The 14542-nt window shown below is 40.6% G+C and overlaps 1 protein-coding gene across 1 annotated transcript in view; it reads left to right on the forward strand.

Annotated features, from left to right (window-relative positions):
- OSBPL11 (oxysterol binding protein like 11) overlaps positions 1–14542 on the forward strand; it is a 78123-nt gene that overhangs the window by 32966 nt on the left and 30615 nt on the right. The window contains exons 6-8 of the mRNA XM_017855363.1: positions 5115–5319; positions 8893–9038; positions 12699–12839. Of these exons, the coding sequence (XP_017710852.1) occupies positions 5115–5319; positions 8893–9038; positions 12699–12839 (492 nt within the window). The remainder of the gene's footprint in view (positions 1–5114; positions 5320–8892; positions 9039–12698; positions 12840–14542) is intronic.

Here is a 14542-nt window from a genome sequence, read left to right on the forward strand (position 1 = left end):
GGTAATTTATACAGAAAAAGAGGTTTAATGGACATACAGTTCCAAATGGCTGGAGAGGCCTCACAATCATGGTAGAAGGCAAGGAGGAGCAAATTATGTCTTACATGGATCACAGCAGGCAGAGAGAGAGAACTTGTGTAGGGGAACTCCTCTTTATAAAACCATCAGCTCTCCTGAGACTTACTCACTAGCACAAGAACAGCATGGGAAAGACCTACCCTGATGATTCAGTTACCTCCCACTGGGTCCCTCCTACAACATGTGGGAATTCAAGATGAGATTTGGGTGGTGACACAGCCAAACCATATCATTCTGCCCTGGCCCCTCCCAAATCTCATCTCACATTTCAAAACCAATCATGCCTTCCCAACAGTCCCCCAAAGACTTAACTCATTTTAGCATTAACTCAGAAGTCTACAGTCCAAAGTCTCATCTGAGACAAGGCAAGTCCCTTCTGCCTATGAGCCTGTAAAATCAAAAGCAAGTTAGCTACTTCCTAGATATAATGGGAGTACAGGCCTTGGATAAATACAGCCATTCCAAATGGGATAAAAAGGCCAAAACAAAGGGGCTACAGGCCCCATGCAAGTCCAAAATCCAATAGGGCAGTCAAATCTTAAAGCTCCAAAATGATCCCCTTTGACTCCATGTCTCACATCCAGGTCACGCTGATACAAGAGGTGGGTTCAGTCTTGGGCAGCTCTGCCGCTGTGGCTTTGCAGAGCATAGCCTCCCTCCCGGCTGCTTTCATGGGCTGGCATTGAGTGTCTGTGGCTTTTCCAGGCACATGGTACAGGCTGTCAGTGGATCTACCATTCTGAGTTTTGGAGGACAGCAGCACTCTTCTCACAGCTCCACTCAGGGGTGCCCCAGTAGGGACTCGGTGTGGGGGCTCTGACCCCACATTTCGCTTCCGCACTGCCCTAGCAGAGTTTCTCCATGACAGCCCCGCTCCTGCAGCAGGCCTCTGCCTGGGCATCCATCTGTTTCCATACATCCTCTGAAATCTAGGCAGAGGTTCCCAAACCCCAATTTTTGACTTCTGTGCACTAGCAGGCTCAACACCACATGGAAGCTGCCAAGGCCTGAGACACCTGAAGCCTCTGAGACCACAGATGAGCTCTACGTTGACCTCCTTCAGCCACGGTTGGAGGACCTGGGACACAGGGCACCAAACATCTAAGCTGCACACAGCATGGGGACCCTGGGCCTGGCCCATGAAACCACTTTTTCCTCCTAGGCCTCCAGGCCTGTGATGAGAGGGGTTGCCATGAAGACTTCTGACATGCCCTGGAGACATTTCCCCGTTGTCTTGGGGGTTAACATTTGGCTCCTAGTTGCTTATGCAAATTTCTGCAGCCAGCTTGAATTTCTCCTCAGAAAATGGGATTTTCTTTTCTATTGTGTCATGAGACTGCAAATTTTCTGAACTTTTATGCTCTGCTTCCCTTATAAAAATGAATGCCTTTAACAATACCCAGGTTACCTCTTGAATGCTTTCCTGCTTAGAAATTTCTTCCACCAGATACCTAAATCATCTCTGTTAAGTTCAAAGTTTCACAAATCTCTAGGGTAGGGGCAAAATGCCACCAGTCTTTTTGCTAAAACCTAACAAGTCACCTTTGCTCCAGTTTCAAGATTCCTCAATTCCATCTGAGATCACCTCAGCCTGGACATTATTGTCCATATTGCTATCAGCATTTTGGGCAAAGCCATTCAACAAGTCTCTAGGGAGTTTCAAACTTTCCCACATTTTCTTGTCTTCTTCTGAGCCCTCCAAACTGTTCCAACCTCTGCCTGTTACCCAGTTCCAAAGTCGCTTCCACATTTTCAGGTACCTTTTCAACAGCTCGCCACTTCTGGTACCAATTTACTGTATTAGTCCATATTCATGCTCCTGATAAAGGCATACCCAAGACTGGGTAATTTATACAGAAAAGGAGGTTGGATGGACTTACAGTTCCACATGGCTGGGGAGGCCTCACAGTCATGGCGGAAGTCAAGGAAGAGCAAGTCACGTCTTACATGGATGGCAGCAGGCAAAGAGAGAACTTGTGCAGGGCAACTCTTTATACAACCATCCGATCTCGTGAGACTTATTCACTGTCATGAGAACAGCATGGGAAAGACCTGACCCCATGATTCATTTACCTCCCACTGGTTCTCTCCCACAACACACGGAAATTCAAGATGAGATTTGGGTGGGGTTGCAGCCAAACCGTATCATATATGTATCTTTTTTGAGAGATAGTGTCTCATTGTTGCCAGGCTGGAGTGCATAGCTCACTGCAGCCTCCAACTTTTGAGCTCAAGCAGCCCTCCCACCTCAGCCTCCCAAGTAGCTGGGATTACAGGTGCACACCACCACACACAGCTTATTTTTACCTTTTTTTTTTTTTCCTAGAGGTGGCGTCTTGCTGTGTTCCCCAGGATGGGCTTGGACTCCTGGCCTCCCAAAGATACAATTATATTTTAAATTTTATTTTTTCTAGCCAAGAACATTACTTTCTTAGACCACTTCTACCACCAATACTAGCAGGTGGCTCTTTTGGTTCTTCTACACGAAGAAGCATACTATTTTCTCTTTCAAGTGTTTTTATATTGTGACTTCTGATTATGCTGTGAATGTCTTGAGATTTTTTTTTCCTTTGTTAAACTTTTATTGGCTTATAACATACTATAGAAAAGTACACAAATTACAAGTGTGCCTCTTGTAATTTCTGCATAATCACTTCCTGGATCAAGAAGTTAAATGTTATGAGCACCCTAGGGCCACTTCTATGTCCCTCATCACAACACCCTTCCTCACTATCCTGACTTTTAACACCATAAATTTATTTTGCCTAATTTTAATACTCCTAAAACTGAAGTCATATAGTATGTACTTCTTCAGGTATGGCTGCTTTTCATTTCACAGTATGTGTTTGAGATTTATTTAGGATGTTGAGTGTAAATGTTCCTTTTCATTGCTATATAATATTCACTGTATGCTTATGCTATAATATTTTTTATCCATTCTGGTGTTGATGGACCTGAGTTGCTGAACATATGCATATATATATCTCTTGATTAGGTAGCTAAGAGTGTAATTGTTGGATCATAAATTATATTTACTTATGTCTAGCAGATATTGCCACACTGTATTTCAGAGTGGTTTTACCTGTTCATAAGTTTGGATTAGTGGGATTTGGTTCCTAAATTTGTATACAAAAACATTTATACACACACAAAGCACACTATATATGCATGTATAGATGTGTATACATGTTAATAGATAGCATCATACCTACATACAGTTTGTCCTCTTATGAAACCTTTTTTTCTGGGACGGGTGAATGTTTGATCCTTAACTATGGTACATGTTTTCAGGAACTATTCCATATATGACACAGTGATTTGCTTAGTAGGATCGTTTTGCACGCCTCTTTCACTTGCCCCCTGATGAGCCATATCAAAAATCACCTGGGCTGGGCACAGTGGCTCACGCCTGTAATCCCAGCACTTTGGGAGGCCACAGTGGGTGGATTGCTTGAGCCCAGGAGTTTGAGACCAGTGGGCATCATGGCAAAACCCTGTCTCTACTAAAAAATAATACAAAAAATTAGCCAGGCATGGTGGCACACACCTGTAGTTCCAGCTATCTGGGAGGCTGAGGTGAGAGCCTCAGAGATCGGGAGGTCAAGGCTGCAGTGAGCCATGATTGCACCACTGCATTCCAGCCTAGGCGACAGAATGAGACCCTATCTCAAAAAAAGGAAAAAAATATCACCTGGAACAGAGTCTCTGAAAGCTAAAAGAGTCTGTCCACTATATAGAGTTTCTATGTGAATTAAGCTAGTGTCCAAAGGATGGTCCATTAGAGAACCTTCTGCTCACAACTGAAAGTCATTAAGTATCATAAATTCAGTTTTCCTCTAAAAAATTGGCTTTCTCATCATTGTTACTCCATTGGTTCTGTTAGGAAAGCTGTACAATGCTCCTAATAAAAACAGAGTGTATTAAAATCTTTTAAACTGAAAAGCTTGCATCCAGTACTTGGTCCAAAATCAGCATAACAGGACCAGAAAGTTTGGTTAGGAAAGAGGAAGCAGGAAAGCCATTATGCACTCATAGTAGATTCAAATTGAGTCTGACCAAAGGTATAAAAGTAAGTGGTTGAGAGCCCAGACTGGAACTTAGTTTAACTTTGGAAGGAAGTATTTGATTTTCCTGTTAAGGATCTTCTAGAATCTTTCTGATAACTTGATGGCTTAATACTCTTTTTTTTTTTTTTTGAGACAGAGTCTCACTCTGTCACCCACACTGGAAAGCAGTGGCTCAATCTCGGCTCACTACAAGCTCTGCCTCCCGAGTTCACACCATTCTCCTGCCTCAGCCTCCGAGTAGCTGAGACTACAAGCGCCTGCCAGTACACTTGGCTAATTTTTTGTATTTTTAGTAGAGACAGGGTTTCACCGTGTTAGCCAGGATGGTCTCGATCTCCTGACTTTGTGATCTGCCCACCTTGGCCTCCCAAAATGCTGGAATACGCTTAATACTCTTAATACTTTTACGTTTTGTTGCTTCCAAAGAAAAATTACAGCTGCCTTAGATAACAATCTTTTGCCCAATTGATAAGCACCATTAAATGTTCATTAAATGAAAATAGCCAAACAAACTTTTAAAGAACCTAATATGGCCCATTATGTCTTTTATTTTTTATTTATTTTAAATTTTGAAACAGGGTTTTGCTCTTTCGCCCAGGCTGCAGTTCAGTGGCGTGATCATGGCTCACTGCAGCCTCAACCTCCTGGGCTTAGGTGATCCTCCCACTTGAGCCTCCCAAGTAGATGGGACTACAGGCATGTGCCACCATGTCTGACTAATTTTTAAAATGTTGTGTAGAGATGGGGTCTTGCTATGTAGCCTAGGCTGGTCTTGAACTCCTGGGCTCAAGTTATCTTCCCACCTCAGCCTCCCAAAATGCTGGAATTACAGGTGTGAGCCACCATGCCTGGCCTAGTGGGTCTTTAAAAATGGCTCAGAAGCTGAACCTGGTAATTAAAATGGCAACTGTATGTATACATGTTTTACAGAAATCATGAGTAGGACCCACAGAACTGTTTTTTCCTTAGATGATGTCTCATGCTGAAGGACAACAAAGAGATTTAATTAGACGAATTGAATGCCTTCCTACTTCTGGCCATCTTAGTTCCTTGGACCAGGATCTCTTAATGCTCAAAGCTACTTCCATGGCAACTATGAACTGCTTAAATGACTGCTTTCATATTCTGCAGTTACAGCACGCATCACATCAGAAGGGCTCATCATTGCCTTCAGGTAAGTTGTCGATTAAAGGTAGGGCTTCACAATGAAGGCCAACACACGGAAAGGACTGCATTTGTTGTAATTCTAATTTCAGAAAATCTTTAAAAAAGGAAAAGAAAACCGGAGCCTGTCGGTTTTTAATTATCATGCTGATGTTATATAAATTCTTAATGACTGTGTCCTTTTCAGAATCTAAAATGATTTTAGGACTAATGTCTAATATCACTGAACATTCCTGAAGAGACCTCAAGCTCAACATGTCAAAAACTGAACTCAAAATGTGCATCTCCTATATTTCCATTAAAATCACTATCTATCTGTTCATCCAGTTGACCAAAGTAGAAACCTTGGCATTATTTTTTGAGTTTTGGCTTAGTCCACTATCATTATTTTCATGTATATAAAAGTCTATCAGTCACTTTTCAGTTTGAAAAATAATGTGTAGCTAGGCAAGGTGGCTCATGCCTGTAATCTCAGCTACTTGGGAGGCTGAGGCAGGAGGATCCCTGGAGCCCAGGAGTCCAAGGCTGCAGTAAGCTTTGATCCCACAGCTGTACTCCAGCCTGGGTGACAGAATGAGACCCCATTAAAAAAAAAAAAAGTATATATATGTGCACTATTTGAGAACACCTATTTGTTGAAATTAATTGTGCTAGGGAAATGTTATTGCATGGTACTATAAAAATGAGTCTTTCTGTAAATAAGATGCTCATCACATTGTGTGAGCAATAACTTAATAATGCTAGTGATGGCTGTGACTTAATACCTTACATCTCATTGTTCTCTTATTTAACTAGTTCACCTTACCCATAAAAGAAAGGTATTTTAGAAAGGTAGAGTCTCTGCTCAGGAGACAGTTTCCCTTAGTCAGATGGATATAGGATGGACCTCATCCTCATGTGTGCCTAAATTCAACAATTCCAGCCAACAAACTGTTTCTAATGGCAATTGTAGATGTAGGTCAGGGCACTATTGAGAGAGGCCAGTTATGTATGTTCCTCTTAAAAAATTCGTAGTCCACTTAGGGAAGAAACATGTAAATGGTAAGTATAAAATAATGTGTAGGGGCCAGGCCCGGTGGCTCATGCCTGTAATCTTAGCACTTTGGGCAGCTGAGGCGGGCGGATCACCTAAGGTCAGGAGTTTGAGACCAGCCTGGCCAATTTGGTGAAACCCCGTCTCTACTAAAAGTACAAAAATTAGCTGAGCGTGGTGGCGGGCACCTGTAATCCCAGCTACTCAGGAGGCTGAGGCAGAAGAATCGCTTGAACCCAGGAGGCAGAGGTTGCAGTGAGCCAAGATCACGCCACTGCACTCCAGCCTGGGTGACAAGAGTGAGAATCCATCTTAAAAATGATAATAATAATGTGTAGGGTGCTTCTACTAAAAGGAATAAACTGTGGGAGAATAGCTGACTGGCTGAAGGAAAAAAAAGATAATGCATACGGTGCTACTACCAAAGGAACAAACTGTGGGAGAATAGCTGAATGGCTGGTAGAAAGAGTTCTGAGAAAGGCACAGAGAAGCTACAAAGACCGATTAGTTTAGGAGTGAGAGGTAGGGGAAAGGGCATTCCATAGTTTAGGAGTGAGAGGTAGAGGAAAGGGCATTCCATAGTTTGGGAGTGAGAGGTAGAGGAAAGGGCATTCCAAAGAGATAGAGGAGTCTAAATTGTGAGTTGTGAACGTGGATTCGTGGCTTGTAGGAATTGTAAGTAATTCAATATAAATTTTCTCTTCTTATAAAGCAACATACTCATTATAGAAAATACTGTAGAGTCAAAAGAAGAAACAAAATATATGCATTGTCCTACCAACCAAAAACCACCACTGTTGATATATTAGTATGCTCCCCCTCCCAGATTTTCTCTTTTTTCTTTTAGTTTTGTTTCTTTTGCCCTGTTGTTATTGGAAAATATATGTTTGTATCTTTTTTCACTTTATATCAAAAATGTTTTCCAATCATATGCTATTGATAAATTTGCTTAGTATTTATATTCCTTTGAGGAGACAAATGTACTTTGATTGACTTAACTATATCCCTGTGTTGAACATTGGATGAGTTAGGCTTAGCTATGAAATTTGGGTTAATTCTAGTGTTGGTAATCATAATTCTCAGTCAAATGAAACAGTTTATTTCCAGTTTATACTACTTAATTATTGCTTATTTTTAAGACAATATTTTTATTTTATTTTATTTTTTCTCACTCTGTCGTCCAGGCCGGAGTGCAGTGGCGCCATCATGGCTCACTGCAGCTCAACTTCCCAGGCTCATGCTATTCTCTTGCTTTAGTCCCATGAGTAACTAGGACTACAGGTACATGCCACCATGGCTGGCTAATTCGTTTTAGTTTTTATAGAGATGGAGTCTCTCTGTGTTGCCCAGACTTGCTTAATTTTTTTAAAGTATGTCAAGTAACACAGTGCTAGATATTAGATGCTCAATAAATAATTAAATACTTCATTTGTGGCCGGGCGTGGTGCCTCACGCCTGTAATCCCAGCACTTTGGGAGGCCAAGGCAGGCAGATCACCTGAGGTCAGGAGTTCAAGACCAGCCTGGCCAACATGGTAAAACTCCATCTCTACTAAAAATACAACAGTTAGCCAGACGTGGTGGCGAGCACCTGTAGTCCCAGCTACCCGGGAGGCTGAGGCAGGAGAATCATTTGAACCTGGGAGATGGAGGTTGCAGTGAGCTGAGATCGTACCACTGCACTCCAGCCTGGTCAATAGAGCGAGACTGCGTCTCAAAAAAAAAAAAAAAAAAAAGACAGTACATTTCCTACTCCTACATTTCTGCTGCAGTAGTCTGAGCATCCCTTATTATAGCACTCTATAACCAAGTTTCTGTGAAACCTAGATCAGCCTCTGAAATCAAGTGGAACATTTTCCATTATTGATTAGGCATAGAATCCACTTTGTTTAACTAGTTGAGGGTAACAAGAGACATTTGAATCATTAACCGAGAAGATGACAGGTCTCCAAATGTGACCACTGTCTTCACTAGGTCAGTTATTATTTATTCAGTAGAAGAGTCTTTCAGTTTAAGTTGTATGGGGCTTTTTAAAAATGATTTCAAAAAACAACGTGTATTTGCAATTCTTAAATTAGATCCAGGGGATTATTTTGATTGGTTAGACAATTGTTGCTGAGAATAAGGCTCAATCCCAAATTGAAACAAATTTTACTGTTTCACAGTCCCAGACTCCTCCTGTTGCTGTGACTCTCTAAAGCCTAATTGCATACTTTTTAAGCAGTAGAGGGACAAAGACAGCAAATCAGCTGTTAGGTTGTAAATATACTTCGTGATTCGCAGATTTGTCCAAGAATGAATTCAGTCCTATTCAGGGTTGATTTCTTTTAAATAGTATCTGATAACAAGTTGCAAGTTGCTCTGTTGTAAAATACCCAATCATCGGGCTCATGCTAATGAGATATAAGTGGCTGTCTTGCAGGGTCTCTTAACAGGTTTAATTGCTTTTAGTCTTGTAGGCTGGAAACAAAATTGTTAAATAAAATCCACATCTGCCGAACTTTCTAGATTATGAGCAAGTTTCAGCGAAAGGTTTCTCTTACTTCATCAGGAACAACAATCGAGTGGTTAGAACCAAAGATATCTTTATCGAACCACTATAAAAATGGAGCTGACCAGCCCTTTGCAACTGAGCAGAGTAAGCCGGTGGCAGTCCCAGAAGAGCGGCCTGTTGCAGAATCTGGACTGTTAGCAAGGGTAAGGTAATATAAAAATATGGTTTTGATGTGAAAAATTAGGTATCACTGAAAAGGGTCAGTTTTCTTTTCATTGTCAGGGCATGCACATCAACTTAACACCCGAGCAACACTCTTGAAGATTCTAAAACATTTTAAACTGCACTATTTTTGAAGAGGTCTCTGATATTAAACTTGTTAAATTTTCCAGGTTAAATTATATGCCCTTCTTACTTTTAGTTTACTTTTGCTTGATAAAAATATATTTAAAACATTGAAATTTATGTTTTTCTTTTCCTAGAAAACAACTTACGAGATTTGCACAATGTTTATCTCTTACATTTCTTAACCCATTATCTTAACATTATTTATTAAGTTTATAATCTTAAAACTTAAGTCTTTTTCATAATAAGCACTTTACCAAGCCAGTTGTTTCAAGTATTACCCTACTTAAAATAGCACAGAATCTTAGGGTTTATATTTTTATAAACTATTATTTATTTCACATTTCTTAGAAGCTGAAGAGGGTTTTATTCTATTCATAATCTACCATTGTAGCAAATCATATTGATTTTTTTGCCTTTTGTGTTCACATCTGTTATTTTAAGCTATTTTTACTTGATAAGCATTTTCCTATGTTGTATTAGTCTGTGTAATTAAAAGTTGAAATAGTCTATTGAGTTCATGTCCCTATTGTTGAATATCTAGATTGTTTGGGGTTTTTTTTTAAATTTATAAATAACACTTTATTATCTTGTTTCCAACTTTCTTTTCTTTCTTTCTTTTTTTTTTTTTTTTTTTTTTGACAGAGTTTCGTCTTGTTGCCTGGCTGGAGTGCAATGGCGCGATCTCAGCTCATCGCAGCCTCCACCTCCGGGGTTCAAGTGATTCCCCTGCCTCAACCTCCCTAGTAGCTGGAATTACAGGCATGCGCCACCACGCCCGGCTAATTTTGTATTTTTAGTAGAGATGGGGTTTCTCCATGTTGGTCAGGCTGGTCTCGAGCTCTGGATCTCAGGTGATCCACCCGCCTCGGCCTCCCAAAGTGCTGGGATTACAGGCGTGAGCCAGCGCACCCGGCCTTCTCCTATTGTTTTTTTTTTTTTAGCTTATCTTATAATAATAATATAACTTAGGTTATATTACCAAGCAGCGGCCGGGCGCGGTGGCTCACGCCTGTAATCTCAGCACTTTGGGAGGCTGATGGGGGCAGATCACGAGGTCAGGAGATCGAGACCATCTGGCTAACACAGTGAAACCCTGTCTCTTACTAAAAAAAAAAAAAAATATAATATATAATATTATATATATATATAGTATTTATATATATATAATAATATTTATATATATATATTTTTATATATATATTTTATATATATTAAAAATTTTATATAATATTATATATATATACATATATATATATATAAAATCAGCCAGGCGTGGTGGTGGGCACCTGTAGTCCCAGCTACTTGGGAGACTGAGGGCAGGAGAATGGCGTGAACCCGGGAGGTGGAGGTTGCAGTGAGCTGAGATTGCGCCACTGCACTCCAGCCTGAGTGACAGAGCAAGACTCCGTCTCAAAAAAAAAAAAAAAGTTTATATTACCAAGTAGCATTACTGAGTCAAGAGTAATGCATAGTTAATGGTACTTTATATGTTCGTAAATTACTTCTTGGAAGAAATATACTGCACAGGGACTTCCAAAGTTGACAAAAGTGTTGGCTTGATAAGGCAGACATTGCAGGCGAGGGTTGGCAGGGGAAAAGAAAAAACAATAATATATAAAATGCTTTATTTCTCTATAGCTGTTTGACTAGCTCATTTGTAGAATCAACAGTTAAGAAGTATTCATTAAGCTTAGTATATGACAAGTCCAATGCTAAGAATTAGAGAAGAAGCAAAAATTGGAAGATACAGGTTTTTCACTGAAGAGACTTATAATCTGCTTGGAGTCACAACATATACACTGAAACCATGAGATGATAATATAAAGCAATATACTTTTTTTCTTAATTGATACCATGTAGGCTATTGGGATGGGGTATTCAGAGAAAGGAAGAAGACATATTGAGTTGGGTACATGAGAAATGCTTTGGAGAGAAAGTGGGATTGGAATTGAGCTTTGAAAGGAGACAGGATTTGAAGGGAGGAGGAAGAGAATGAGACTCTCAAGATGAAGGACTAACACTAGCAAGGATCCTAAGGCTTGTGTGTTTATTGAGGAGAAAGCTTGCCTGGTAGTTTTAAACCCAGGATGTGCCATTCAGTAACATATGGACCAATTAATTAACCATGCTTAGCTTCAACTTCCTCATCGGTAAGGTAGGGATAATACTTTTTAAGATCCTTATGAGGATCAATTGAATTTAGTAGAACACCTGGCTTATGGGAAATCATCACAGTATTTTTGGATTTTACAACTCTAAATGGCATTATTCATGTTTTCTGTGGAATGAAACTTCCAGGAGCACTGCTCCATAGAATGCAGTGTAAATTGTGCCCCCAAATAACGTAAAAATAATGCAGAAGGGTTTAGTCTTAATGACAATAGTGTCATGATCATGGGGAAGAATGTGCTATGTTTAAGAAGATTGGTACATGATATGACTTGGAATAAAATGTGAATAGAAGGATATGGAAGTAGACATGAAGACAAATGAATAGATTATGTGTATTTCAAATGAAAAAGCAATTGGATTTGTGACTGACTGGATATAGGGTTGGATCAAGGCAAGTCCCAAGTTTTTGAGTGTAAATGATTAGATAAAATTGTATTGTCATTCACAAAGGAAAATTAGGAAGAAGGAGACTTTTGAAAAAAGGTTTAGTATAATTATAAACATGTAAAATTTACATGAGAGGAGGATATATGATTATAAATGTATATAAAAAACAATTAAGGGGCTGGGTGTGGTGGCTCATGCCTGTAATCCCAGCACTTTGGGAAGCCAAGGCAGGTGGATCACTTGAGGTTAGGAGTTTGAGACCAGCCTGGCCAACATGGCGAAACCTAATCTCTACTAAAAATACAAAAATTAGCCAGGTGTGGTGGCGTGTCCCTGTAATCCCAGCTACGTGGAAGGGTGAGGCAGTAGATTCGCTTGAACCCAGGAGGTGGAGGTTGCAGTGAGCTAACGCCACTGTACTCCAGCCTGGGCAACAGAGCAAGACCCTGTTTCAAAAAGAAGAAAGCAATTAAGGAACCAGGCGTGGTAGTGGGCACCGGTCATCCCAGCACTTTTGAGAGGCCAAGGCGGGTGGATCACTCGAGGTCAGGAGCTTGAGACCAACCTGGCCAACATGGTGAAACCCCATCTCTACTAAAAGTACAGAAATGAGCTGGATGTGGTGGTGCACGCCGGTAATCTCAGCAACTCTGGAGGCTAGAGGAGACATTCTTCACTCTTTTTGAAAAATTCTATTTTCCCTCCAAAAAAGAAAAATAGTTCATATGTGATATATATGGCAAAACTGCAATATGTTCAATATCGACAACAATGGGGCTCTCTGAAGGAAATTTATTCCATGGCCAAATAGTTAACAGTTCTGAAAGATTTTTACCCATACTCAGATTCACTTAGGTCAAATATAAATGTCTTCAAATCTGATATTTATATTTTTGTCCTCAATGGATATGAATAGGTAGCTAAAACACTAGACTTTTGCTTTGTTTTGCATCAAGGAGCCTGAAGAAATAAATGCAGATGATGAGATAGAGGATACGTGTGACAACAAAGAAGATGACCTGGGAGCTGTAGAAGAACAACGTAGTGTCATCCTACATCTCTTGTCACAGCTTAAGCTGGGCATGGATTTAACGAGAGTAAGTAATGGCATAAGCTGGCTATGGAGATTGTTAAGGGCTGTACCAGTAATTCTTCATGTTTATGTCAGGACTTTTTATTTATTTATTTACTTTGTTAATATTAATTTTAATTTTTTTTTCAAGACAGAGTTTCACTCTTATTGCCCAGACTGGAGTGCAGGGTGCAATCTCGGCTCACTGCAACCTCCACTTCCTGGGTTCAAGCGATTCTCTTGCCTCATCCTCCTGGGTAGCTGGGATTATAGGCGCCCACCACCATGCTCAGCGAATTTTTTGTAGTTTTGGTAGAGATGGGGTTTCACCATGTTGGCCAGGCAAGTCTTGAGCTCCTGACCTTGTGATTCTCCCACCTCATCCTCCCAAAGTGCTGGGATTACAGGCATGAGCCACCGAACCTGGCTGATCTTTTATTTTTTGTGATTTTATTTTTTATGATTTTTTTTTTTCAGTCTCCTGATCAGCATTTTTTATTTTCATAAAAAATGGCTTTCTTGGCCAGGCACAGTGGCTCATGCCTGTAATCAGGCTGGCCTTGAACTCCTGATCTCAAATGATCCACTGTCCTTGGGAGGCCGAGGTGAAACCCGTCTCAGGAGGCTGAGACAGGTGGATCACTTGAGGTCAGAAGACCAACCTGGCCAACGTGGTGAAACCCCAACTCAGGAGGCTGAGGCGGGCAGATCAATTTAAATCAGGAGTTCAAGACCAGCCTGGCCAACATGACAAAACCCTGTCTTAGGAGGTGGCTGAGGTGGGCGGATCACTTGAGGTCAGGAGTTTGGGACCAGCCCGGCCAATGTGGTGAAACCCCGTCTCTACTAAAAATACAAAAATTAGCTGGGCATGGTGGCCTGTGGTCCCAGCTACTTGGGAGGCTGAGGTGGGAGGATCTCTTGATCCTGGGTGGTGGAGGTTGCAGTGAGCTGAGAATGTGCCACTGCACTCTAGTCTGAGCAACAGAGCAAGATTCCATCACTAAAAAAAAGGCTTTCTGGTTTTCTTGTGCAGCAGGAAGTTGTCTGGCAAATAATACCAATAGTCTTTGAGTTTCAGAACAAAATTAAAGGGGTCCATTGGTATACTATACTGGAAAATGTAGAGAATATTATGTAATCCTACAAAACTATGAAAGGCATTGACACTTCCACTTACTTCCCACATGCAGATCATGCATTTGGGTATTATCTATAACAGGAGTCTGCAGACTTTTTCTGTAAAGGGCCAGATAGTAAATATTTGCAGCTATGTGGACATAGGTCTCTGTTGTAGCTGTTCAACTCTGCCTTTGTAGTATAAAAGGAGCCATAGACAATATACTGGGTTGGGCATGGCTGTATTCCAACAAAACTTCATTTACTAAAACAGGAGGCCAGATTTAACCCAAAGACTACAGTTTGCAGATTCCTGGCCAAAAGCTTTGCTACTTTAAGTGTGATCTGAAGACCAGTAGCATCGCCATCACCTGGAAACTTGTTAGGAATGCAGAATCTCAGGCCCCAGTCGCAGACGTGGTGGACCAGAATCTGCATTTTAATAAGATCCTTTATGATTCATATATACATTAAAGTTTGAGAAGCACTAATCTATAGTTTTTAATTTTAGGCAGGTTTTCTCTGTTCCTAGTTTATTTAACTAGTGTGTCTTAATTTGTCTTAACAATTAATCCATGACATTAATTTAAAAAGCCAATCAAGTTCAAA

This window comes from Rhinopithecus bieti, unplaced genomic scaffold (genome assembly GCF_001698545.2).
Source record: "Rhinopithecus bieti isolate Rb0 unplaced genomic scaffold, ASM169854v2 scaffold_39586, whole genome shotgun sequence".
NCBI lineage: Eukaryota > Metazoa > Chordata > Mammalia > Primates > Cercopithecidae > Rhinopithecus > Rhinopithecus bieti.